Raw genomic sequence first — 27073 nt, forward strand, 5'->3', positions numbered from 1 at the left:
TCCTAAAATAGTTTGCTTAATAGTCATATTTTCCCTTGTGTTAGAGTCACTTGGTGTATCATTCTATTTTTTAAAATTTTGTGATTAATGGACGGAAAGGAAGCTTACTTTAGTTTTGCTTTCAAAGTTTATACTTTCTAGTCATTTTATGATTAAATGTTTTTAGCAATAAAGCACTTTGATCTGAGTAAAAGAACAAGGTCAGATCTCACAGTTTAAAGAATGCTATAGAGAGGCCACTGGGATATATATTTAAATTTTATATGTTCTCTATATTATAGAATCATTATTAATTATGGTTCAATGATCATCTTGATGCTTCAGAGTTTTTACACATTTAGGATTATTTCCTTAGGCTATGCAAATGTATTGCACACATTTACTTCCTTGGTAGTAAGTCATGTGGGTACCTGTTGCATTGTTCCCTCCTCAGCACTAGGTATTAAGAATTAAGACATATTTGTTAAGTTGAAAGGCAAAAAGCTTTGTTTTAATAATTACTTCTGATGAGGAACAGAGACTCAGTAGTGAGACCAGTGAGGATTTGAACTTTTGCTTTGCTTCGCTTCAAAGTTCCTTAACCTAGCCTCTATCTTCACTTTCTCCCATGGAGAGAATTAGGCTGCTCACCTCAGTGGCTTGCTCTGAGGATTACCTGAGACAAGGCAATCAAAGCTCTGCGCCTGACACAAAGCAATACTTACTTACTCACTATACTTATTACCACTTTATGCCATTATTGTCATTATGATTATTCGTATTTTTAACTTTGAAGAGAGTACAATGTAAGCATATGTGGATTAATTTTTTAACTGTGCCACTTCTATAACTTGGTTAACCTCTCTGAGCCTTAGTTCATCAATAACATGCATAAAATAAGGGATTAGAATCACAAGGGACCAAATATGAGATCATAAAAGGGATCAATGGATAAGAACGTGCTCTGTTAATAATAAAATACTGTATAAAATACAGTACACTGTGTCCTATTCGTTCTATTTACTATTGTCCTTGGATTCCATGGCAGTTGTCTGCTTACCCTATAATCTTGTGGCTGCATACTTAAAAATTCAGTTTCAATGACAGAGAAGACTCACATAAACTGTGACAATGATGGTGAGTTATTAAATGGTGGAAATACTTAGAAACCAAATTATCTATGTGATATATCACTGTTTTTTTGTTTAGTCTCATGGAAACATCATATTCAAAGTTAACGGATGTCCACCATTTTGTCATTGTAATATATTCTACAAGCGGTAAGGAAGAAAATTAAGACCGTGTTTGATGCTGCAATTTTTGGAGATAATTTCCCATTGAGAAGAGGATGTATGGTTGATAGTATACTTTACCAATATATCTTTTATGGTAGAATTTTTGCCACCACCAAGCAAGTGATCCATGTTAAGAAGCAGGGACATTTATGGGGATGTCAGGTGGTTTCCTTAAGCAGAGAGATAGTGAGTAACTGACAGGAAAAATGAAAATGTGAAAGTTGACAGAGGCAGATTATGGAGTACCTTGTTCAGTGGATTTCAGAGGATGATCCAGTGTCCAAAACTGGGGTCTCCACCTTCCAGCTTTCTTGCTCTCTTACTCTTTATACTTTCTCTTTGGTCTGATTGAGTCTTTTTTTAAATTTTATTTTATTATGTTATGTTAATCACCATACATTACATCATTAGTTTTTGATGTAGTGTTCCATGATTCATCGTTTGCGTATAACACCCAGTGCTCCATTCAGTACGTGCCCTCCTTAATACCCATCACCAGGCTAACCCATCCCCCTACCCCCCTCCCCTCTAGAACCCTCAGTTTGTTTCTCAGAGTCCATAGTCTCTCATGGTTCGTCTCCCCCTCTGATTTACCCCCCTTCATTTTTCCCTTCCTACTATCTTTTTTTTTTTAACATATAATATTTTATTTGTTTCAGAGGTACAGGTCTGTAATTCATCAGTCTTACACAATTCACAGTGCTCACCATAGCACATACCCTCCCCAATGTCTATCACCCAGCCACCCCATCCCTCCCACTCCCTACCACTCCAGCAACCCTCAGGTTGTTTCCTGAGATTAAGAATTCCTCATTTCGTGAGATCATATGATACATGTACTGATACTCTGACTGACTTATTTCGCTTAGCATAATACCCTCTGGTTCCATCCATGTTGTTGCAAATGGCAAGATTTTGTTGTTTTTTTGGTGGCTGCATAATATTCCATTGTGTGTGTGTGTGTGTGTGTGTGTGTGTGTGTATACCACATCTTCTTTATCCATTCATCTGTTGATGGACATCTTGGCTCTTTCCATAGTTTGGCTATTGTGGACATTGCTGCTATAAACATTGGAATGCACGTACCCCTTCGGATCACTACATTTGTGTCTTTGGGGTAAATACCCAGTGGTCTGATTGAGTCTTAATCCACTGACTACTCCATCTTCTCACCTTTGGGCCTTTGTTTCCTCCCTGTTCAGCCTTTACTCTAATTTCAGTCAGTTCTCACTGGTAACACTTCTTGCCCCGTTGTCCTGTTATTATGGACCATCCTTGACCAGCTCAGCCTCTCAGCTGCACCTTAATCCTTAATTTTATCACACCTTCAAAATCCCTTTGTAATGTAAGGTTACATATCCACAGGTTCTGTGGATTAGGATATGGACGCCTTTGGTGAGGGAAGCATTATTTTACCTATCACAGAATAATTGAAAATAATTGGTAAAAGCTTAAAAAGACTAAAACAATATATTTTCTAATTATATATATTTTTTCTTTTTAAATTTCAATAAAAAAGTTTTATTTTAATTGATTTGTCTGCTCAAATTAGAATGGAAATAGAATCCTGGATCTTCATCTCTGAAATTACGGTAAATATTTTCCGCATATTTCAAAGCTACAATATTAACTAGCATTTTGAGTTTTTTGTTATTTCTCAAAAGCAACTGACACACAAAAAAAGGTCTTACAAAGAAGTTTTCTGTTATTTCAACTCTTGCCAACTTTTTATGTGCATTTGTTTATTTCTTAAATTTATCCCTCAGAGCAAGAAGTTTAAAGAGATTAAATAGAATAGTCATGACATTTATTTAGAATGAGCCAAGCTGAAAATAATATTTTCTGCCTTCCTCACCTCCTCCCTCCCCATCCAACTGTTCTCTATCATGAAAAGGAGTCAGAGGTTTTCAGGAAAGAAACATTTAAGTAACAGTAAAGATGATATAAGGAAACTTTCTGGGGAAGAGGACTAGGACTCTTCAGAACAGTGCACATTTAATACACAGATCTAAAGACAAAAGTGGAACAAAACATCTTTTAAAAAAAAGGAAGCACTCATCTAAAGTTAATATTTCTTGATGGTAGATTTCAACTGTAGCGTTGTCCCATACTGTATGGAGAAGCCGGATCTTGCACCATGTGATGGTTATAAGACAGACAAAGTGAAACACAAAAACAAAATCATGAGTGAGCCAAGTCAAACTTGACTAATCATGGGGAAGCAACTCCAGAGGTTTTTCCACCAGGGTGGAGGCAGCTGGTGGATACTTGTATACAGATATAGGACACAGCTTTTTCTAAGAATGGAGGCTGGAGTTAATTTTTATTATCTTCACGAGCTGGTGATAAATACCTTGTAGTTGAAAGAATACCCTACTTGCAATCAAAAGACAAAAAGTGGAGTTCACTTTTTCGCCTGTGTGATTGTGAGCAAGTCCGATAACCCGTTTGAGCTTCAGTGTGTTCATCATTGGAATGAAGACAAAAGTCCTTCCTCAAACCATTGGAATGTTGGATTCCACGTGTGATGGTAGCTACTATATTATATGGTATTCTGGGGCTTTCAATTAGTCCATGAGGTCCTATGATCAGTCTTCTTGATAAATTAATGTTTCATGGCTATGTACTTTCTGTAACTATAAAAAATTTGCGACAGAAGTATGTTTCTTCGATTCAAAAGGAACATTGTTCTTCAGTGACAAGGGGAAGGTGAAACTGTGCAACAACTCTGCAGCTGAAGGCCTTTCCTACATGAAGGCACGGTGACTGGGGGAATTTGATTAATGTAGATTAAGTAATAACAGATGCATTTGAAACACAGACAGCCAGACATCATCCTATTTACTAGTTCAGTAAAACAAAATGTAGATTTTACCCTTTTTTTCTAGAAATACTAGTAATAACTATAAAAATTGAGTGATAGAAATGTACTTATGATACAAAGCCATTTTCTGCAGTTTGTCAATCAAAATGAATAATTTCAAAGTCTCATTTTCAATTAGATTATTTTAATATTTAACTACCTAAAATGCCCCAATCATATTCTTTAGAAAATGGTTAGACTAGAATACCACAGTTCTAATGATGACATTTTATTATCATAAAAATGACTTCATTAATTGATGATCATATATCAACTCATAAAGTAGATAAGGGACATAAAAAGTTTTCAAGCCTGAGATAGTATAAAACCATTTGAATTGTTTAGAATTTTTTTCAGAAATAAACCTCTGCGATCCTTTTATTCTCACAAAAAAAATGTATGAATTTCTTTGTTATAAATTCAACTACCTTAAGTGGCCTGTGAGTTTGTTTTACAACAAGGTCTGTATAAATTGACAATATATTGATATTATCCCAAATCTAACCATTAAGATATATTAAGAATGAAAAATATAATGCCTTTGTAACAGACTGATGCAAATGATGGCAAGTATTATAAGGAGGTTTGGAATTTGTCCCAGGTGTTCTTATTGATGGTTTTGGATCTATTTTAGAACATGTAAAATTAAAAATAAATGCACTGATGACTTTCCAAGATATTTGAAACAAGACCTCTTAAAGAAATCACTCTTGTTTCTCCTTTATTCTCTGAATCCTTGAAAGAACATTTACAACTTCATAATGAAAATGATTTAAGGTCACTAGACTGAGGATGAGAAAAAGTGTGTTTAACCATTACATGAGAGCTTTGTTTTAAGTTGAAAGTAACTGTGAAGTATAAGGTATCATCTAAACATAATTGTTGCTTTCTGAAGCAAAGAGGACTTGTAAAAGTCCTTTTAATAAATCTTAATGTTTAAGCCTTAATGTAGTCAGTTAAACTTTTTAAAAAAGAAATTTAAGACATTTTACTGAATCTAGCTGAAACAACTAACTTGTATATTTCTACATTACAGAAGACAATTTAATTGTATGAGAAACTTCTGAAAGCTTTGGAGAAGAGTATTAACTCATTTAAATACAGCTAAAAGCACTACATACAAATATGTCTAATATCAAAATATGTTACAACTGAATCATTCCTTCTTATTAAAAGAAAAACACATCTTGCATTCATTCAGTTAGTCTGTTGAATCAGAAAGGACATTTCCTCATGTCATTACTTCCCCAAGAGATAACATATTGCTCAATATGAATTTTGATTTTTAATACATTATAGTTTCTGAAAATAAAATGAAGTTAAATATTGTGCTGAAGTTTTGAAAAATAATTGTGAAGGCCCATTCAAGTTCTTTTATGATATTGTAAGATTAAATAATATTATTTATGTAAAACATATAGCATAGTACTTTCTTCAGGCTGTTCACTCAATAAACAAAAAGAATACAAAATCTATTATCCAAAAACCTAGGGCTAGATGTGTTTTAGAATTCTCAGTATTCCAGATATTGAAAGATAATGTAGTACATATAGAGAAGCCCAAGACAGCATGCCATACTCAAACACATTAATGTATCTGCAGCAAAACCTACGAATATCTACTATAAGTGAGATAAAGATAGATTATAAATAGCCTTACTTTATTTCAGATCTGATTTTGCCACCAAATAGGTTTGCACCAAACTTAAAACAAAAACAAAAACAAACTTCTGATTTTCAGAGTTTTTGGATTCTGGAATTACAGTTAAAAGGTTGAGGACTGATAAAGAGAGTTGTAATGCCCTTGAATTGGGAAAATAATTCTAAATCTATATCAAAGGGTTGAATATATAACTTTGGAAATAGGAAAAACTAAATTATTTAATTAAGGAGGATTTATTCCACTGTATAACACATACAAACTTCAAGTGAACATTTTGCAAAACGTGTGAAAAGTGTAAGACTGATGAATCACAGACCTGTACCTCTGAAACAAATAATACATTATATGTTAAAAAAAAAAGAAGATAGTAGGAAGGGAAAAATGAAGGGGGGGGAAATTGGAGGGGGAGACGAACCATGAGAGACTATGGGCTCTGAGAAACAAACTGGGGGTTCTAGAGGGGAGGGGGTGGGGGGATGGGTTAGCCTGGTGATGGGTATTAAAGAGGGCACGTTCTGCATGGAGCACTGGGTGTTATACACAAACAATGAATCACGGAACACTACATCAAAAACTAATGATGTAATGTATGGTGATTAACGTAACATAATAAAATTAAAAAAAAATCAATGGGATCTGGGGAAAAACTAGAGTTTAGAATCAGAATTGATTGCCTGATGTGTAATTAGAGCTTGGGCATCCACCATGTTCAGTTCTAGGCCCTCTCATCTTGTAATTCTGTGCATCCTCCCCAAATCATCTCATCAGTTACCATCTAAGTGTAAATGTCAAGCTAGTTTTATCCACAATCCGTACTTCTGAGTTCCAGACCCATGTATCTGGCTGCCTACTTCACACCTTCAAAAACATCACAAACTCAGTGTGTTCAAAACCAAACTTATGATTCTTTGTCCCTCCCAAAACCCCAGTCCTCTCTGTGAAGGGCATCACTATCCATTCAGTCACTTAAGCCAGAAACTCAGGTGCCATTTCTAAACATCTCTGAAATCCAGCTACTTGCTTCCATGTGATTACCTCACCCTTATCCCATGATCCTAGTTCAGGCAACCCATTTTTCTTTCCTGGACTCTCCTTTTACCTCGCTAGGACTCATCCAACTGAACTGCTAGTGTCCCCTTGCCTGTGATAAAGAAAATAAGACACGTTTATACACCTAAAAGCATTGCATGGACTGGCCCAACTGGCCTCCTCAGTCCCAGATCACACTGTAATCTCTCTGCTCCAGTCCTTTCATTCCTCTCAAGCATTTTTCTCATCTTCCTTCCTCCCATCACAGTCTTTGCACATGCTGTTCCATCTCCCTGGAATGCATTCTTTATACTCTTGCTCTAGTTACTTCCTTTTCATCTTCCAGATCCAGCCCTACCATCCCTTCCTTAGGTAAACCATCCCTAACTTCTATCTGGATAATTTCTGTCCACATGCTCATAGTCTTGTGTATCTCTCCTTCCTATTCTTACAGCATTTGAGAATTTACAGTCATTCGTGTGATTGACTAAAATCTTGTCTCTTCCACCTGTCCATAAGCTGCATAAGGAGAGGGACTATGTTCCACTTTGCTCACCACTGTTACATAAATGGTTACTGTATAGAGGCACACATATTCATTTGAATAACTTGCTTCCCTTTTATCTAGGTCTGTCTGCTTGTTTTTGAGATACCTTTTACTTTCACAAAATTTATCAATTGTGTTACAATTACATGTTTAGTTATCTATCTCTCTCAATAGACTGTGAATCCTTTGAAGACTGGGTTATGTCTGTTTTGTTCAGAATTATATCCCCAGAACTTATTATAGTAGCATAAAATCTGATGTCTAGTAGGCACTCAAAAAAATATCTGTAGAATCAGTGAATGCTAAACCTGTGAGTGCAGGGTCAAATGTATTTTAAAGTATTATGGCTCAAGTTATCTCCATGTTTCATATTAACTTATTTTGGTCATTGATGATATTGCCAGTTGACTTTGGTGTGTGCATGGCCTGTTGTGTTCTTTTAAAGCCAACATGAGGTGGTCAGTCTCTGATGTGATTCTTAATTGATATTTATGGCTCAAAAATTCCAAATACACATGCTCTTAAGAAACAGATCAGAATAATTATTGCTGATTATTATTGCTGATATTTGTTCTAAATCTTTTAAAGGTATAATATGATAATTTTCCTGAGGTGCTAACATAAACAAAACAAATCAATGCAAGTATAGATGGAGCTAGACTGAGTTGTAAGGGAAGCTTAGACTTCATAGTGTAAATATGAGTGCTCATGGAGTGCAAGCATTTTTACTGCTAGAACACTACTGAATTAAAAAAAAAACTCTGCTTAATATTCATGCCTCTTTAAAGTCTCTTAATTGTGGGTCTCTTCTCAAAGACATACCATTGGAATTATCCAAATTCAAATGATTGGGACTGAAAGACTATGTTACAATCACATTTTACATTATTATCCATTAAATAGCTTTGGATTATATAATACTCAGCTGAAATATGCTGACACTTATTCAAAAATCTAAGTAAAACTTTTGATGAACCGGGCCCTACTTTGTTCAGTAGCTATATCTTAATCAGACAAGCTCGACTGTGTAATTTTAGGTTTAGTCAAGATGAGATTTATGGGTATATCATATCCAGAGACTGCTGCAAAGAAAGTAAGATTTGAAGAAATGAGTTATTAATCTTTACTATATAACATTAACAAATGTCATGTGGCTTTTATGAGTAAGTACCTAGAGGTAGTAGATTCATAAGTCCCCCAAAATAGATTTCTTCTTATATACCTCTGATGCTAGGAACATAATGAATAGTCACCTATTATTCACTTGTGATGTCCAAGCTTTTACTTCATTTATTAAATTTAAGTTTAGTACAAAATTAACAAAATTAAATAAGGACTGTCATGTTGTAGTGAATGGGATTGTCTGTCTTGCTTTTCGATAGGGGTATGTGAATGTGTACATACATGCAAATGTGTGTGTATGTGTGTGTTTGGTGACAATGTACATATTTTTCTTTACTATCATGAGGTACTATATTTACTATAAATCTATTTCTTGCTGAATATATTTCTGTTTCTGTTCTTGCAAATAGTCTAAACCTGCTTATTAGGTAGGTGCCCATGTTTGCTTGATTGATTAGTTTGGATAGTCAAATTAATGGTGATAAAAAGTCTTGTTACTGAGATAATTGCTTGTGTGATGTTTGCCATCACTTTTTAGTTTTGAGTTTCAAAAGGCCAGTACCCAGAAGGTGTTTTATCTCCTCCCAGGTCCTGTGCCCTCAGTTTAGATAAGTGGTCTCCAGGTGGATAGTGACATGTGGGTCATAGACCTGCTTTCTAGAGAGGAATGACTTTCCCTTGGGACTAGCTTTAACAAAGAGCAAACTCTCATTAAATGTTAAACTCTCAGTAAATGTTGAAAGAATTAGCTGAGGGCTTTTATCATCATCTTATGGTTTCTCTATAAAAAGATAACTTTTTAAAAGAAGCTTATATATATGTGGGAATCATGTTTATAAGTTTTTTTATGATGTACAGCACTATTAAGGAGATATGATACAAGCAGACAATCTTAGAGAATCACAGGGTTTGTTGGAGTCCTTCAAAGATTTTTTTGGTGCAACTACCTACTTGCTTCTAAAATTTCTTTGTACATTATGTTCTCTCTGTTGTTATCCACTGGATGGGATATGAAACCCATACAAGAACTAGGTCAAAAGACTACAGTATAGAACACTGAAAAGTAAATTGGAGGAATGAACTCATGTATCTAGGAGCATAATTTGAAAGCCACTGTGTGAAAATAAGAATGACTCCACGTGGGGGCATAGAGAGTTCTTCTAGCCAGCACTGCATGGCTGGCCCACATTACTCCACAGTCTTCTACCTACCAGGAGATCTTAGATGCAAATGCAAATAGCGTCACTTAATAACATTTTGTTAATCTTAATTAATTTCTAACAAAATCTTTGCTGATGTGTAAAATTGAACCCTCCCAAGGCTGATTTAAATTCTGAGACTTCAAAAAATTTTATCAGATATCAGTTACCCTAAATAATTTCTTCTTGTTTCACCTGCTATTGTCAGAGAATGATAGCTGACTTTTTTCTATGACATTTGGCTGCTTTCTCGCGGACCTCTATCAATTCTCTCAGGATTCCTGCATCTGTTCTAGTCTGCAAACAAATAGAAAAAGGAAAAAAAAAAAACACACACAGATACATACATTTTGCATTTGTGATGTGATTTCCCAGTCATTGTTTCCTGCAACCAGGAGAATGCATTTTTTTTGCTTCCTGACCAACTCCTTCCCTTTAGCTTATTGTATTTGCAGGAGTTTGTGTGATTCTCATTTTTTAAAAATAGTTTGCCCATTAAGCACATTGCCCTAGTTCTCTTATTAGTGGATCTAAACATTTTTATAGCTCACTAATACATTATTTCTAATTTCTTAAAAGACCACATCCCTTTATTAGAACATGGGAGTCTAAACTACATATAAAACATTTAAAAAAAATAGACATTTTAAACTAAGTTTTTCATTTTTTTTAATTCCAAATGATGGAACTTTATTTTTTAATAGCATAATTTCCATCTAAAGGTTAGTTTGAGACAATTGTTGTTGGAGTGAAGATTTTACCAGGTGAGTCTCTGGATTAGTCTATCTGAAGGTGGAGTCAGCAGTGTAAGTTGCTCTGGAGGCTGAGTGCTATCTAAGGGTCCAGTCAGGTTTGTACAAGGTTATGTATTTGGGCTTTTCACTGGAGCTGATTCATATTATGCTTTGGGTCTTTGATCAGAAATAAACATAGTGGATGTTATGGTGCATTGCCTAGACGATCCCCTTCACAACTAGCCACTCTTCCACCTATCTGATCCTGCTCTCCTCACCCTACTATGGCTAAAGTCTGAAATCACCCCCCAACAAACCTCCTGCAGGCATGTCTCAGAGTATATTTCCTGGGTAACCCAATTTAAGACAATTTTCTAAAAATATGGGCATATGAAGAATTTCATTGCATATTTTACAAAAACTCCTATTGGGATTTTGTTCAATATTTTGTTCAAGTCCTCCATGAAAAATCCAGTTTATAAATTCTCAGATATTTGTAAAGATATTTGTCTTTCCTCAGAACTGGTATGATCTAATTACTTAATAAGAAATATGATCCATATGGAACCAACACTTATTTATAGATCAAAAATACTCAAATGTCTGCAATATCACAAGGTTCCACCTTATATATAATATATATGTAATATATATAAATTTAATATTTATATTTATGTAATATATATATTAAATTTTCCCTTTTCCTTGGCTGCCAGGATGCTCATGGGTAAGTTTTTGTACTCAACTGAAATATTAATCTTCAGCCTACATTTCCTGGTATAAATCATCTCTTACCACATTCACACTTCATATTTATTTGTAACATTTTGGAAAACGGGGAAACTATAAGTACATTCTTTTAAGTGAAATAAAACGGATTTCTGCATATAGACATTAGACTTAACATGACCATTGTTATGTTTAGTTTGCAATAGCAGCATATCAGAGTGATAATGTTCAAGCATGGTACTGAGTTCTGGGGATATGATTTACTTATTTGTTTTCATAAGAAAAATTTCCTTACATTTGGATGGTCTCAATTTCTTTGACAGTCCAATGAACCAAATCACAGTCTACAGCTGCTCCAGCTTTCTAGGTGAAGACTTTGACATTCTGGTTATGGTTTACCAGCTCTTCTAGTAGATTCCCCAAGTTCTCGGTGGTCACCATAGTTATTCAAACACTGTACTTCAATGACTCATTCATTCATTCATTGAACACATGTGGACACATTTTTAATCACCTGCTGGGTGCCATTCTCTGGGTTATGAACAGGATGTATGGCAGGAAAGAGGTCAGCAAGAGAAACACAGTCCTTGCCCTTAGAGATCTCGTATTTTTCTTCCCTGTCCAAACTCTGACTAGACCACAACTCTATGAAAGCAGGTATTGTGCTGATTTTCCTTCTACCTTCGGTGTCCCACTTGACGCATATACGCTTGGCACTCAATATTTCTTGAATAAGTGGATAAATGAACAATGGCAACCTATCATTTCATCTACTTCATCTCACAAAATACTGGGACCTTCAGTAAGAGAAATCCGATAGTTTTATGGCTGTGTCTTCAGATGCCAAGCAATTTAAAAGTATTTTAAAATAGGCTGCACAAGGGGCACCTGGGTGGCTAAGTCGGTTAAGCATCTGCCTTCAGCTCAGGTCCTGCGATCCAGCCCCATGGGCTCCCTGCTCAGCAGGGAGTCTGCTTCTCCCTCTCCCACTCCCCCTGCTTGTGCGTACTCTCTGTCAAATAAATAAATAAATAAATAAAATCTTTAAAAAATAGGCTGCACATGGTTTAGCTGCTGCTTAAAACTTAGATATCTCATTGTTCTGATAATCAGCTCATGATTGGAGATGATGTAGGTTTTCTGGGGAGTAGTTTTTTCACATTCCATTGAATCTTTCCTGCTCCACTAAGCTTTTAGTCCCTTATGCTTACTCTACAGATGTTCTATAGATGTGGTCTCAGATGGTCCTCACTTTTGCCTGCTAACCCATTGTAATTCTCTTTTAAAAAAAAAACCTCAATAATTTAGGCAGAATTAGAGTTGATCCCATTTTATATTTTACTCCAACTCTGTATAGAATGGTCTACAGAGGAGATGGTCTTGTTTTGAGAAAGGAAACGTATTCACGTGAGTTCTTTTTCACAACTAACATTAGTAATTGTCTCCCAACTTTTTTTTTTTTTTAATGAATACCTCTTTATTTGGCTGCAGATGTAGAGGCTTTTTTTTTAAAAAAATAATTAAATAATTTATTTGAAAGAGAGTGGGAGAGAGAGCAAGAGAAAGCACAAGCAGGGGGAACAGCAGAGGGAGAGGGAGAAGCAGGCTCCGCACTGAGCAGGGAGCCCAATGTGGGCTCCATCCCAGGACCCTAGGATCATGACCTGAGCCCAAGGCATAAGCTTAATCAACTGAACCACCCAGGCGCCCCTGACCCCCAACTTCTTGTCTTCTTTCTTGTTTTCTTTGATCTTTTGCACTTGAGATTTCCCTCCCTTTGACCCTGTGCAAGGCCATTTCTTTCCAACACTTGATTTATAACCACTTTCTTTTATAATTCGTTTTAAAAATCCACTCCTTTTTGTGGCATTTTTAATTCATTGTATACACCACTGAGCTCTTCCTTTGTACTCCAGTCATTTCAATTATTTACTCAAGAGCCAATATTGCATAGTGTTTAGGAAGGCAGGCTCTGTATTCCAGCTCCATCCCTTACTAGCAGAGTGATAAGAGACATGTTATTAAACCTCTCTGTCTCTGCAGCTTCATCTACATAGTGCAGTGGGGATAGTAATGATACTTCCCTCCTAAGGTTGTAACAAAGATTAAAGGAAATAATGAATGTAAATATCCTGGTACTTGTTGCATATTATTATTATCATTATTGTTTTTACTGTGGTTGATATTAATACTGCCCAACTAGATCATAAGCCTGGAGAGCCCTGGGATCACATTTACGATGTCTCTTGATGTAACACCAAATGCAATAAGTACTCTAATGAAAGCTCTTAGAGTCAATGGATGAAAAGTAAAAAATGAATTAGTTAATGAATGTTGTAAATTCTGATTCAACATACTTTTCTTAGAACAAGAGGCATTTTTCGTTTGTAGGGATACATGTTCCTTAGTCTTCAGTTACATTGTGTGATTTGTAAATCTGAAGATGCTATTTATAATGTATATTTTGTAAATGTATACAGATTAAGAAGGATTAACTAAAACTGTAAGATAATCTAAATAGCTACCCTAGAAAAATTATCACTGGCATTTTAATGAAATGTTATTTTACAACTGTAAAGCTCATAGCAATATAATTAGTAATATGTGTAATCTTTATTACCAATCTTAATCTTTTTTATATGACTGAAAAATTATTTTATGGTAGTACAATTAAAATAATGCTAAAAATGTCAGCATAACAGAATTAAACTAAAGTAACTACTACAATATTATACCCCAAACCAGCTAATTTAAATGCAAAATACTTTGTAAAGGCTATTTATCTGGGCTAATGCATGTTAAAGGATTTAAGGAGTAGTTTGTGTAGCTGAAATAAAAGGAAAAATAAGCACTGTACAGCAATCTTTACTATTGTTTAACATGAGGGAAATATTAAATAGGTTTATATATAGACCACTTGAGGAAAATGTATTAGAAGCCACATCACAGCATAGTACATATAAAGAGGACTGGCAGGCAATACTAATTTCAAAGTCTTTTAAAGGAAAAGCTTGACATACATGCTTAAAATTGCACTTGTGCACTTAATGTAATATTGTTAACTGTGATAACTAACCAGAATTTTAAGGCTATATTTTGAAAAGGGATTTCAAAATACTGGACAGTTGTTTAGTTGGCACATGACGGCGGTTACATTTTTCTCTGAATGCTTCCTTCAATTCATAATAATCTACACAATTATTATTAAGTGAGAATATGGAAAGGCTTAAAAGTGAGATTATGTATGTATGTATGTTTGTATCTATGTAATCTCTAGACCCAACATGGGACTCAAACTCACAACCCCAAGATCAAGATCAAGCCAGGGGCTCCTAAAAATAAGATTTTTAAAAATAAAAATAGGGTATGCCTGGGTGGCTCAGTCGGTTAAGCATCTGACTCTTGATTTTGGCTCAGGTCATGATCTCAGGGTCATGGGATGGAGCACAGAGTGGGCTCCACACTCTGCAGGGAGTCTGCTTGAGAGTCTCTCCCTCTCCCTCTCTGTCTGCACCTCCCCCCACCGTGGGTGCTCGCGCTCTTTCTCTCTCTCTCAAATAAATCTTTTTAAAAAATAAATAAAAAATAAAAATAAGTCTAGCATAGAAATTTTTTTAAAATATGGAAAAAATTACTTAGATTTTCACTACCCATAAAGTATCATACTTAATATTTGGGGTATGTATATTTCTAGTTTCTGCTCATCATGGATAATTTTTTAAAAAAATATCTAATAAAAAATAGTTGTGATTATGTCCCATGGAGTATTTATATGTAATATAAAAAAATCCAAGAAATATATATTATATGAAAATTACTATATTTTCCTTGTATTATTTTAAGCTTCTTTTTCTAGAACCTCAAAAAGTATTGTTGCTTATATATTTATTCCAAATTTTGGTTCACTTACATGTTTTTGAGAGCTATGTTTTTTTTTTTAAGATTTTATTTATTTATATATTTGACAGAGAGAGACAGAGAGAGCGCACAAGCAGGAGGAGCAGTAGAGGGAGAGGGAGAAGCAGGCTCCCTGCTGAGCAAGGAGCCCAATGCAGGACTTGATCCCAGGACCCTGGATCATGACCTGAGCCCAAGACAGACTGAGAGCTATTCTTAAAAACTTGGTTAGTTTTAGTAAGTTTATTTTTAGTAAGTTTAAATTACTTCTTTCAGTTTTTAGTAAGTTTTTAGTATTTTTATTTGTTTTAAATATTTTATATGTTCCTTAGTCTTCAGTTATTTGTTTTAAATATATATTTTATTTTAGAAAGTTTAAATTACTTCTTAAAAACTATCATCCATTAGTATCATACGTAAATTATGACAGAAGCATAAACCATCAATTTGAGAGAAGTAGATGTTGTAATGTATCTATTGTCATAATTAAGTTGTTTAAAGTGGAACTCTGATTCACCAGATGATACTACACATTGTATTTATTTGGTTTTTATTCCGTAGGTCTCAGCACATCTGGAAAGTCCTGCAAAGTCCCAGCTACAGAAAGTCCAGAGACAACAAGTAAAACCCTTCATGACCCTTGACTACCAGATTGTCAACCAGACTCTTAAACGGTCACACCCTCCACCACCAGGCAGTGCACTTCTGGTGCAGCACGGACACCCATCTCCCGAGAGTGACACTGGCCTTACTGGAAATCCACTCACCAGGTTACTAACGCTTGGGAAAGAAGATGACAATGTGGAATGGCATGTATGTCTAATAGCTACTTATGAAAATATATAATCAGTTTTTGAAAAAAATTTAAAGAGATTAAAGTCTACATTTTTATACTAAACATTCCAAATGCAAATGCATTTAACAAAAGGGATGTCTTAATGTATTCATTATAATAGTTACTTATGCACATATTGATTCCTATGCACAATAAAATATAACAATTCATTTCTCAATACCTCATTTCAGTTATGTATCAATGTGAGTCAAAATAGGCTCTAACGGTAATTTATGTTAGGAAGATTTAGCTTTGTAAGGATTTTCTGGTGTATTTAGTTAAAATATTTATCGATAGCTATATTATCTTAAATACCCATTAAAATAAAACAGGAAGAAGTTGTTCAAATAGCAGTCAATATGTGCTCTAAAATAAGACTAAAAATCTTACTGCACTTAATGTTTTATGGAATTACATTTGGATTTCTTACTATTAATTATTTATTCATTCATTTCTATTTTCAACAAATACTTGTCCACCGTTGACTAAATAACAGGAATTTAGAGGTGCCAGGGATACAAAATGAGTAAGAATGTGTACCTTCATGGAGTTTATATTTATCATGACCTGCTTATGAATGAACCTTCGAAAAGTACTGAAGAATGAATTGAACCGGCAAACCACCAGAACTGGGGAAAAGACTTCCTTTAATATCTCAGTGAAGAAAAACAACATTCATAGCTGAGCTTTCTATTCATTTCCTCTTCTTTTTTTCCATTTTATTTGTTAGATGGGCCAGGTCCTGTGATCCCCCACATTTAATCTCCCAATCTACATTCCTGATGATTATTACTGATTTCAGGTCGCTGCTTTTTAGTTATGAAGTCTGTAGTCTCCAGTCACCAAAGAATAATGCTCAGTGTCCCATTATGTGAATTCCAAGTGGTAGAGGAAGATTTCGTTTTTTGCAAATTTCACGTTCATCTGGAAAAGGGAAAATAATAAGTTTCTGGTAGACTGTTTAATAAAATATGAAACAGCCACAAAACAGGACTCATTGAAATCTAAAACTGAGCATAAGTCTCCACGTGGATATTTACTAATACTTCTCTGTAGTGACTATATAAAGAATTAAAAAAAAAATGAATGTAGAGCTAGTTTCTCTATTCACTCTATGAAGGGCATAAAAATATATGTAGGATGAAAATCATCTGTATAGTAAATATTAGAACTCAACCAGTACAATTTATCTTACAACCACCTTCTTCCAAAGTTCATTTCATTGTGTGGAAGATTGATTTCTAAAGGAAAAAACAAATCCCAAAGGATATGCATATGCCAGTCAGTTCCAGGCAAAACCCAGAAAATGATCTTATTATGTATCTTATGAAATATGTTTTCTAAAAAATAAGAAAGGATGAGTAACATGTATCAGTGTTCTTAGTTTTTCTTAGTAAATGTTTTTATTCCCTAGGCACACAGCTTACCTTTTCTTTTATAATAATTTTTTACATAATAAAGGAAATTTATGTGATTTTAGTGGTCTTGTAGGTGGTGCCCATCAAAGGGAGTGGCAGAAAAGGGCTGAAAGGCCCAAAAGGTGCAGTGCTCTGGGGCGATGTGCACATTGGCTACAGAATTTTTTTTTCTATTTTTTAAACCATTGTACCTTCGACTGTGTATATCAAGTTTCTTCTATCATTAATGTCTATTTAATCATAATTTTATTCAGTGTGTGTAGTTTTAATCAGTGTTGTTCTCTTGAAAGTCCACTTATCATGTGAACATTTTCACATACTGCCACCATTCACAGTCTTGTTATCTTTCACAGCTAAGATGTATCCTATGTCATTGCAATTTTCTAATATTCTTTGATTCAGGCTCGGAGTCCCTGTCACAGAGCAGCAATGTGCAGTCTTCAGAGTCAGACTGCATTGGGTTAGAACCACCACTTACTAGCCATGCGGTCTCAGTCCTTAACCTCTCTTCCCAGCATTCCTACGATTAGAAGAGTTGTTTTGATGTTTGCATTTTTAAAGGTCCTAACACAAAGGCAGAGTGGGGGCTCAGGAGATGGGGCTTTTGCCATTCTTTGGTGTTTCTTTCTCCTAAGTTTATCTTCCTGGGACATCTGAGAACATTTTATTAATTCAAAGAAGACCTCAGATATCACAGCTACTACAGAGTAAGTCTGTGAGAGCATCCTCAGATTCAGGATTTGGGCGTTGGTATCAGGAGTAACTTGGTGATTAATGGTCTCTGAGACAGTGAAATATAAAATCAAAAGAAGCATTTTATAGCCTGGGCCTTTCCAGGATAAAATTTATACTCATGGCACACAGGACCCTTCCATACTTAACCCTTGCCTCCTGACCCAGACTTATCATTCAGTTGCCCCATGGCACTCTGTGCTTCAGTATGTGGGTTCACTAGTGCTTCTCACGGTGGCCAGGTTCTCTATTCTTATGTCCTTTCTTTATCATCTACTCATTCAGTCTCCACCATTTGTTGAGATAATTCTAACTCACTCTTCAAAATTCATTTCAGGTTTCTTGCCTAAGGTGATTTTATTCGTGGTTCCCTGTGTAGATGAGTGCTTATTCTCTGACTTTTCATAATAACACCTGTATCCTGTGGATAAAAATTGCATTTATTGCAGCATTTTCATAGCACATGCTATGTTTTAATTATTCATTGTCTTGTTTTCTGATCTGCTGTACCTCCTAGGAGCTATAAGTTGAAGGGAAAAGGACAAAAGTTAGCAAATAATTATAATATTATGTAGAAAGGACAATGGTACAGATAGGAGCATGAAAGTGCTCTTCTTATTCAGAAACGTCAATAGTAGAACCTAGAGAAAGTGACTAGTGGGGCATTGACACAGACGAGGTAGCATGAGTGGAGAATAAAGATGGGGAACAGCAGAAAATGAAGTGATCAGAAAAAGAGAGGCCGGTGGTAGCAAGAGGTGACATCAGAGGTGTAGGCAATAGACAAATCACAGAAAGGCTGGCACTCCATGTTAAGCAATTTCAAATCCTGGAAAGGTTTAAATGTAGGGGCTGGAGTGACATAATCAGATTTGACTGTGATATCATTCTGTCTGCTATGGAGGAGAGGAATCCTGGAGGGAGAGGGCCAGGTGGGAGGTTATTTCTATAACGTAGTGAAAGATGATGAGACCCTCTATTAGAACATGCTAGAGTTGAGGTATCTGGGAGACCACCATATGGAGAGGCCAGTGACAGCTAGAGATTTTTGCCTTGAGGAGAGTAATCTAGACTGGAAGAAGAGATTTGAGAATTGTCAGCATGGAGGGGGGCGGAATACTTAAAAGTTCACATGAGAAAGAGAGCTCCTGATGATCATGAATATAATAAGGAGAGCAGAGAACCAAGGATGGATTGAGCCATCAGCAATATTTAGCAGGTGGTCAGAGAGAAGGGACTATAAAGGTAAAATAAAAAGATAGCCAGTGTGTCATTAAAGCCAAAGAGTTAGTTTAAAGAAGGAGGGACTGAACTATACACTCAAGTGTAGCAGCCAAGTCTAGTAAAATAAGGGCTGATAAATATCTATTGAATTTGGCTGTTAAGCAGTCAAGGAAAGTAACAACAAAAGGAATTTCAGTAGGATGGTTGGCAGAAACCATTCTTCCACCTTGATTTCAGAGTTGACAGGAGGTGGAGAGGTTGAAACCTGGGATGTTTGGGATGACCGGGCCGAAAGCTAATAAGGAAAAAACAGAGAGTCTGAAAATTGTTTTGTTGATTTGCAACAGGGTCTAGATTGGATTTAAAAGGAAGATTGTGTTTTGATGAGATCATGGAATTTAAGATTTTAGAAATGGAGTGGTTTAGAGGATGACAAGACTCAAGGCCTGGCCTAAAGAACAGGTGAAGAGAAGGCTAAATTCAGATTTATGATTTTGAGAGAAATGAGTTAAAATATTCAACTACAATTGTTGATTTACTTTTCTATAGAATTCTGACAGGTTGTTGCTGTAGATATTTTTAAGTGCATATCAATTTATGATCATTTGATATTATTTTTCCTTTAAAATTTTATCTTGAATCTTACATGGCCTAACAGTAACATTGCTACTGTGATTTCCATTTAGTTATATTTGTGGTACATTTTTTACTTTATTTTCAGCTTTCTCTCTTGTTTTAACTATTACAATACCTTTTAAAAATCCAATTTGAGAGATAGTTTCTTGAGCCGAGTGTTAGCTCATTTACATTCTTGTTATTACTATTAGGATTTATTACTTTTTTAATGTTTTAAAATTACGGTAGTTTGTTTCATTATTTGTCATTTTTTTCTATCCTCCATTGAACAGGTTGTTTTTCTCTCTTCTTTTTTTTTAAGATTTTATTTATTTATTTGACAGAGAGAGAGAGACAGCGAGAGCAGGAACACAAGCAGAGGGGGAGTGGGAGAGGGAGAAGCAGGCTTCCTGTGGAGCAGGGAGCCTGATGTGGGGCTTGATCCCAGGACCCTGGGATCATGACCTGAGCCGAAGGCAGATGCTTAAGGACTGAGCCACCCAGGCGCCCCTCTCTTTTTTTGTTCTCTAACTTTTTAAGATGCAATAGTTACATCTTTTTCTATATCTATATCATTGTTCAGCAAGATCTATGTCACACCCTTAAGTAAAAATCTTCCTGAGTATGGTCTTATCTCCTTGTTCTTACCTGTCTCCCTGTATTAGGATTTATAGTATCTCTCTCTCTCTCTGTGTCTATTTATATTCTTGTTTAGGCCAGAAAAATTTTACTTTTATTTACTCATTTTTCTTTTTCTTTTTTTTTTTTTTTAAGATTTATTTATTTATTTTGAAGAGTGAGAGGGAGAGAGCATGCACGCAAGGGGAGGGGCAGAGGGAGAGGGAGAAGGAGAGAAGCAGACTCCCTGCTGAGCAGGGAGCCCCACACGGGGCTTGATATCAAGACCCTGAGATCATGACGTGAGCTGAAATCAAGAGATGGACCCTTAACTGACTGAGCCACCCAGGCGCCCCTATTTACTCATTTTCTTACATTTTATATCAATTTCATAGTTTTATTTTTCATCTAACTGGAGTACCTCCTGGAAGAATTTTTCAAAGGACTTTTTGCCTTAAAACTTCTGGGTTTTTATGCCTTAGAACAATTTTATTTCACACATATACTTAAAGGATATCTTATTGGTTATAAATGTCTAGGTTCAAAGTTCTTTACCTTTAATACTTCAATTATTATCCCATTGTCTTCTTGCACTCAGTGTTGTTGAAAATTTTCATGGTTGGTCTTTTGTAGATCTTTATTTTTAAGCTTTTCAAATTTTATAAATGTTTTTTCTTTGCCCTCGAACCTCATACTTTGCATACCTATTATCTCCATTTTGATTTTAGTCAAAATAATTTGTCCTTTCTTGTATTTCATCTTCATTTATCATTTTGAAGATACTTATTCTGCTGATTTGTAATTCTTCTTTTGTCTAATATGTTATTTCTGTTTCATCTGATATAAAATGTTGTGGTTATTGTCTTTTTAAAAATAACAACTGGATTCTTAGGTGATTAGTTCTGAAGATTCCTGGAAACTGTGAAGCAAGATTTTGAATGGATCTTAGATCTTAAAATCAATTTAGGATAATGGAGGGACCGATGTCTTCAATAGATTAGGGGCAAAGACAGTCATGTAGGTGGATGAGAGAAATGAGGGATCGCAGTGTTAGAGAAGAAAAGAAGAGCCTCCAAGGAGGTTGAGTTTTCACAAGTAGGAAAGATAGAATTCTTAATGAAATAAGAGAAACCTAAGCATATTTGTTGACAACAGGAGAAAATTAAAGATGCAGGAGAGTGGGTCACTTATGATGCAAGTTTCCAGGAAGAAAGGGAATAAATGATAGATATATAATTTTTGTTGAAACTACTACAAGCACTCCAAAGAAAAGCAGTTACCATAAACTCTGTTTAGCATCCTTCTTTCCTCAGGTCTTCTTTACATCTGTTCAGTACAAATTTGTTGTCCATTGAATGATAAATTTGAATGAGAAAAATATCATGAAATTAAATTTTGAGTTCAGTAAAATCAAGAATATATTTTAAAACTTTCATAGACTGTACTAACCAAAAGAAAATAAAATATGCATACTTACTATCTTAGATCCTTTAAGGATCTCTCGATGTACATGGACTAATGTCTAATGTCCAGACCACATGTGAAATCTAAAAACAAAACAAATGAACAAACAAACAAAAAAGCAGAATCAGACCTATAAATACAGAGAACAAACTGATGGTTGACAGAGGGAATAGGGGTGGAGAATGGGCAAAATGGATGAAGGGGAGTGCAAAGTATAGGCTTTCAGCTATAGAATGAATAAGTCATGGAACTAAGAGGCACAGCATAGGGAAAGGTTTCAACTGTACTGTCATAGTGCTGTATAGTGACAGATGGTAACCACACTTGCGGTGAGCGTAGCATAACGTATGGACTCATCAAATCACTACGTTGTACACCTGAAACTAATGTAACATTGTGTGTCAACTACACTCAAGTTTAAAAATTAACATTAATTAGTTAATTTTAAAAATCCAGACCATTTTCAAGAGCTGTGCTCTTGAAGATGGTACTCACTAGCCCATATGCGGCTATTTAAATTTAATTTTAAATTCATTCAAATTCAATAAAATCTTTAAAAATTCAATGAGATCAAAAATTTAATTCCTGAGCCCAGGAATTTAAATAAAAACTTGAGAAGAAAAGATTTAATGCCTCAGTTAAACTAGCTATACTTCAAGTGCTCAGTCACCATAAGTGCTTAGTTGCTACTGTATTGAACAGTGCAGATACAAGACATTTCTATGCTTGCAGAAATTTTTGTTCGACACCACTGGCCTAGAGGGTTTTACAACCTAGAGGGCATACTTTTCAACTTAATCTCAAAACTGTCTCTTGCTTCATTCCCATTGACCAACATTCTTTCTCCAACATTCATCTTCCTACCTTAGGGTCTTTGTAATTTTTGCTTCCTTTCCAAGAACTATTCTTCGCCATGGTATTCATGTCTTTGTTCAAATATCAGTAAGTCCTTCTCTGACCATTTTCCAAAATAACACTCATTCCCATCAAGCTCTCTTCCTACCTGCTTTAATTTCTTCAGACCACTGTTTGTTATTAAGCTGTTTATTGTCTGTTTCCTCATTAGCGTTATCACTCCAAGAGGGCAGAGACTTTGTGCTGTTTGCTTTTATAGCTCCAGTACTTACAACAAGGTCTTGCCATAAGTATTGCTCAGCAAATATTTGTTAAATTAATATTGAAAAGAGTTCCAGTTTTTTGGCATATCAACTTTAGGAGTATCTTAATAGAAGTCTGAATATTTAATTCTCTAAGGTTCTCAGAAATGTTGCTTTAGAAGATAACATTAACAGAATTGTAAAATATTTTCATATGTCTCTCCGAGTTTACTCCTAGTTGTTTCTGCAAATGTTATAGGAAATTCAGAGTACTACAGTTGTATAAATTCAGCATTCTCATTATCTTTGAGTTTACACCATATTTTAAAATTGCACTAAAGAGAATATAATGGGAGAGAGGAGAGCTAGAGCCAGAGAGAGAAAGAGGGGGCAAGCATGGTATTTTTAAAACACAAGCCTTTATTTATTTATTTTTGGTTTGATGAGAAACTTTTTTTTGTTGTTTCAAGTTTTTATTTAAATTCTAGTTAGTTAACATATAGTGTACTATTGGTTTCAGGAATAGAATTTAGTGATTCATCACTTTCATATAACACCCAGTGCTCATCACATGTGCCCTCCTTAATCCCCATCCCCCATTTAGCCCATTCTCTCACCCACTTCCCTCCAGCAACCCTCAGTTTGTTCTTGGCAGTTACAAGTATCTTATGGTTTGTCTCCCTCTTTTTTTTTTTTTAAGTGCAAGCTTTTAAAATCTTCTCCAGCTAAAGTACAGGAGGGAAGGAAGGCTATTTTAGAAAGGAATTGAGAAAGGGAGTAAAAAGCTGACTTAAGTTAGGACTTTAGGGCCAGATTTCCAGAATTTCAATCCTGCCTTTGTCACTCACCAGTTTTCTAATCTGGAATGAGCTATTGAGCACTTTTTTTTTTCCTCTCAGTTTCCTCATCTGTACAATGGAGGTAATGATAGTATCCACTTCATAAAGTTGTGAAGATTAAATGAGCTGATGTATGCAAAGCACAGAGAAAGTGCCTGGCATATCCTCCCACACTATATGTTTGCTTTTGTTACTATTTTAGGTGTCAGTGATTATTGTTGTTGTTGCTATTGCTATTATTATTATTAGCCATTAGGGAAAGCTGGATAATATGTTTCCATGTAGTTTGTATCCATGTGGACCGATTGGCTGGTTTGACCACTGCTATTTGAATATCCACCTGTAAGATGCAATCAGAACATTTGTAGGAAGTCATCTCTCTACATGTTAAGTACATGGGCTCTGGCTTGAGGCACTTCATGATAACCACTCTATTTATAGAGATACTGATTTCCAAGGGACTAGCCCAGGGTGATTGCCCAGCCATCACCTGCCAGCTGGTGGAAGCAAATGCATGGAAAAACAACACAGATCAAAGAGTGGCAGGATTTCTTCATTTTAAGTTCTAAAGTAGTCTGGGTTTTGATATACATATAACCTTAATTTAAATATTCTTTAAAACTTTTAAAGATTGCTAAATATTTTCTCTCTGAATTCAGGCTGAAGCACAACTCTTATCATTATGCACAGTATTCTAAATGTATTATATTTTGCTAGATGGAAGACGTAATTGAGGATATAATCGGTATGGAGTCAAGTTTTAAAGAGGAAGGAACAGACTCTCCTCTGCTAATGCAAAGAACAGTAAGTGTTTCCAGACCTGAGGAGGTCAATGAGATTGAAATAAATAATGGCATCTGATGATAAAAAAAAGAAATCTAATTGATTAGTAAATGGTGTCTTCTCCTACATTTTGAAACAGACACAGGTAACAGATGAATATTAGGAAATATTATTGGTGCAGAAAAAAGATTATGTAATGTTATTGAGGAAGATGATAGGGCTTGTGATATTCCATCTATCTATCTATCTACCCATCTATCTATCTAGTCCTTATAAACATCCATCTAATTATATATCTAATTTGCTATAGCATTTTTTGTGAGTGATTTAATCTTCAGATTTCCTGAAACACAGCATATAATCAAAACATTCTCATAAGCTAATGCCTAAGTTTTGACAATTTTACCACAACTAACAACAATCAGATTCAGAGGCTCTAAACCTTGTAGAGACAAGAAAAAATATTACAACAACAAAAAATATGACTTTACTTTAGATCCAATAACCAGAGATCAAAGATGAACTTAAGAAAAGCAGAACAGGCCTCACCCTACTTTAAGGCATGTAGAGACATTTATGTTGCAATCAACACAAATTCCTGGAATGATATGCAATGAAGGGATGGTATCTTATCTCCTGTTTGATTGCTATTGTCTTCTCATTATTCATTTATTAATCACTAAAAATGTTATTTGTAAAGGGCGTGCAAGGTCTTTTCACCTACTTCGAAGGGTTATTGTTGGTTGGTGTGTTTATAGTTTTGGACCTTTTAGAAAAATGAGAAAATATAAGGAAGACTGTGATTGGGTTGTTATTTTAAACATTTCATTTAAAGAAAATGAATTCTGACTATATTGTGTAGTATATCAATGTATATATATTGTGTAGTAAATCAATGAGCTGGAATATGTTAATGATGAACATTTAAGTTTACGACCTTAAGAAAAAATTGAAGAAAGTACCCCTTTTTTTCTTTTCTCTTTCTTTTTTCCCCAGACAGAATATCTAGAGAGAAGTATCTCTTTCCTCCTTTTCTCCTTTTCTCTGGTATGCAGGACCCCCTAGAACAGTTCACTAATACTGGCATTATCTGACAAAGGTCAAATGAGGTTTAAAACCTAGTCTTTTTGCAGGTTTTATTTTTATTTTACTTTATTTTTTAGGATGGACTGACAATTCTTTCTACCTCTTCTCTCTTCAGATTTCAGGCAGCATAGTTACATGAAATCTGACTAATTCTCTAGATAAATATATTACTAATGATAATTTCTGTCTAATTTCACACCATGAAGTTACTATTTTCTTAACTAGTATTCAACTTCTGGGTTTGAGGAAATGATACTAATTTCCTGAAATCTTTTCTTTGTTTGTAGTACTCATTAAAAGTGAATACTGAAACATTTTCTTTGTCAAATTAGCTTACTTGTTTTGCAGAGGCTGCATAGAATGGCTTGCTCAGTGCAAATTGGTGGCAATAACTATCTGGAATTTGCTTTCGATAGCTAGGATGTACTTTTAAAAAGATAGATACTCCTGGCCTACCCACACTTATACAAAGAAATATGTGTTGACCAATCAGCAATCATTGATAAATCTAGATCTATATATAAAACAAAAGAGTTCAATTAACCAAATATATTTATTCCATATGTATTATGTACAAAGCAGAATACATGTACCATAGGAAACTAAAGTTGAGTAAGACGCAATTCACAAGTCAAGAGATCACATGATAGTGGGGCAGTGACAGAGGTGCCCCTGAGGGGCAGGGAGGGAGAGTGTGGATCTGTGTTAAACCCAGGTTCTAATCTAGATGTTGTGTAAGTCACTTAACCTCTCTGCTTTCTTCTGCATTACAATAATAATTAAAAATTTTTATCTCCAAGGTTGTTTTTATATGAACTCTTAGTACACTACATGTGTACACTTGAAATACTAGTCAGAGAGTTGCTCTGGGGTTCAAGTGAAGGGGAAACCATATTACATTGAGATTTTTTGGAAGTGCTTTAGGAAAAGATGATGTTTGAAATATAGTTATGAGGGATAGTTAAGATTTTAAGAGGTAGCCATGAACACAGAAAAGTAGCAAGTTAAGAGAGCAACATAAGAAACAGCAAGAGGTGAGAAAAAAGAATGTTTAAGAATGGCTGGTAAAACAGAGATGGGAAACTCTGAAGGATTTTTATAGTTCATGTGGATAAAAATAAAGACCTGTTGGATTCAGAGGAATGCTTTGAGTGAGAGTATTAGCGAGTGAACTTTTGGTGCAGATGGTAGAATCTGGCTCATCTGGAGCTTAAGCATGAAAGAAATTTGTTGGTTCATGTCATGTGTAAATTCCTAAGTACTATCGCATGCGGGCAGCCTTCCGAAACTTTGCCTTTGTTTTCTT

General features: G+C 35.1%; 1 protein-coding gene across 3 annotated transcripts in view; it reads left to right on the forward strand.

Annotated features, from left to right (window-relative positions):
• Nucleotides 1-27073, forward strand: part of TFEC (transcription factor EC) — a 120286-nt gene that overhangs the window by 65005 nt on the left and 28208 nt on the right. For 2 of the 3 annotated variants that reach the window (XM_032401730.1, XM_032401729.1), the window contains exons 2-3: nt 15618-15869; nt 24616-24702. In XM_032401730.1, the coding sequence (XP_032257621.1) occupies nt 15690-15869; nt 24616-24702 (267 nt within the window). In that variant the 5' untranslated portion in view covers nt 15618-15689. The remainder of the gene's footprint in view (nt 1-15617; nt 15870-24615; nt 24703-27073) is intronic. The other variant, XM_032401731.1, reaches the window with a different exon arrangement.

This window comes from Phoca vitulina, unplaced genomic scaffold (genome assembly GCF_004348235.1).
Source record: "Phoca vitulina isolate PV1807 unplaced genomic scaffold, GSC_HSeal_1.0 scaffold4, whole genome shotgun sequence".
NCBI lineage: Eukaryota > Metazoa > Chordata > Mammalia > Carnivora > Phocidae > Phoca > Phoca vitulina.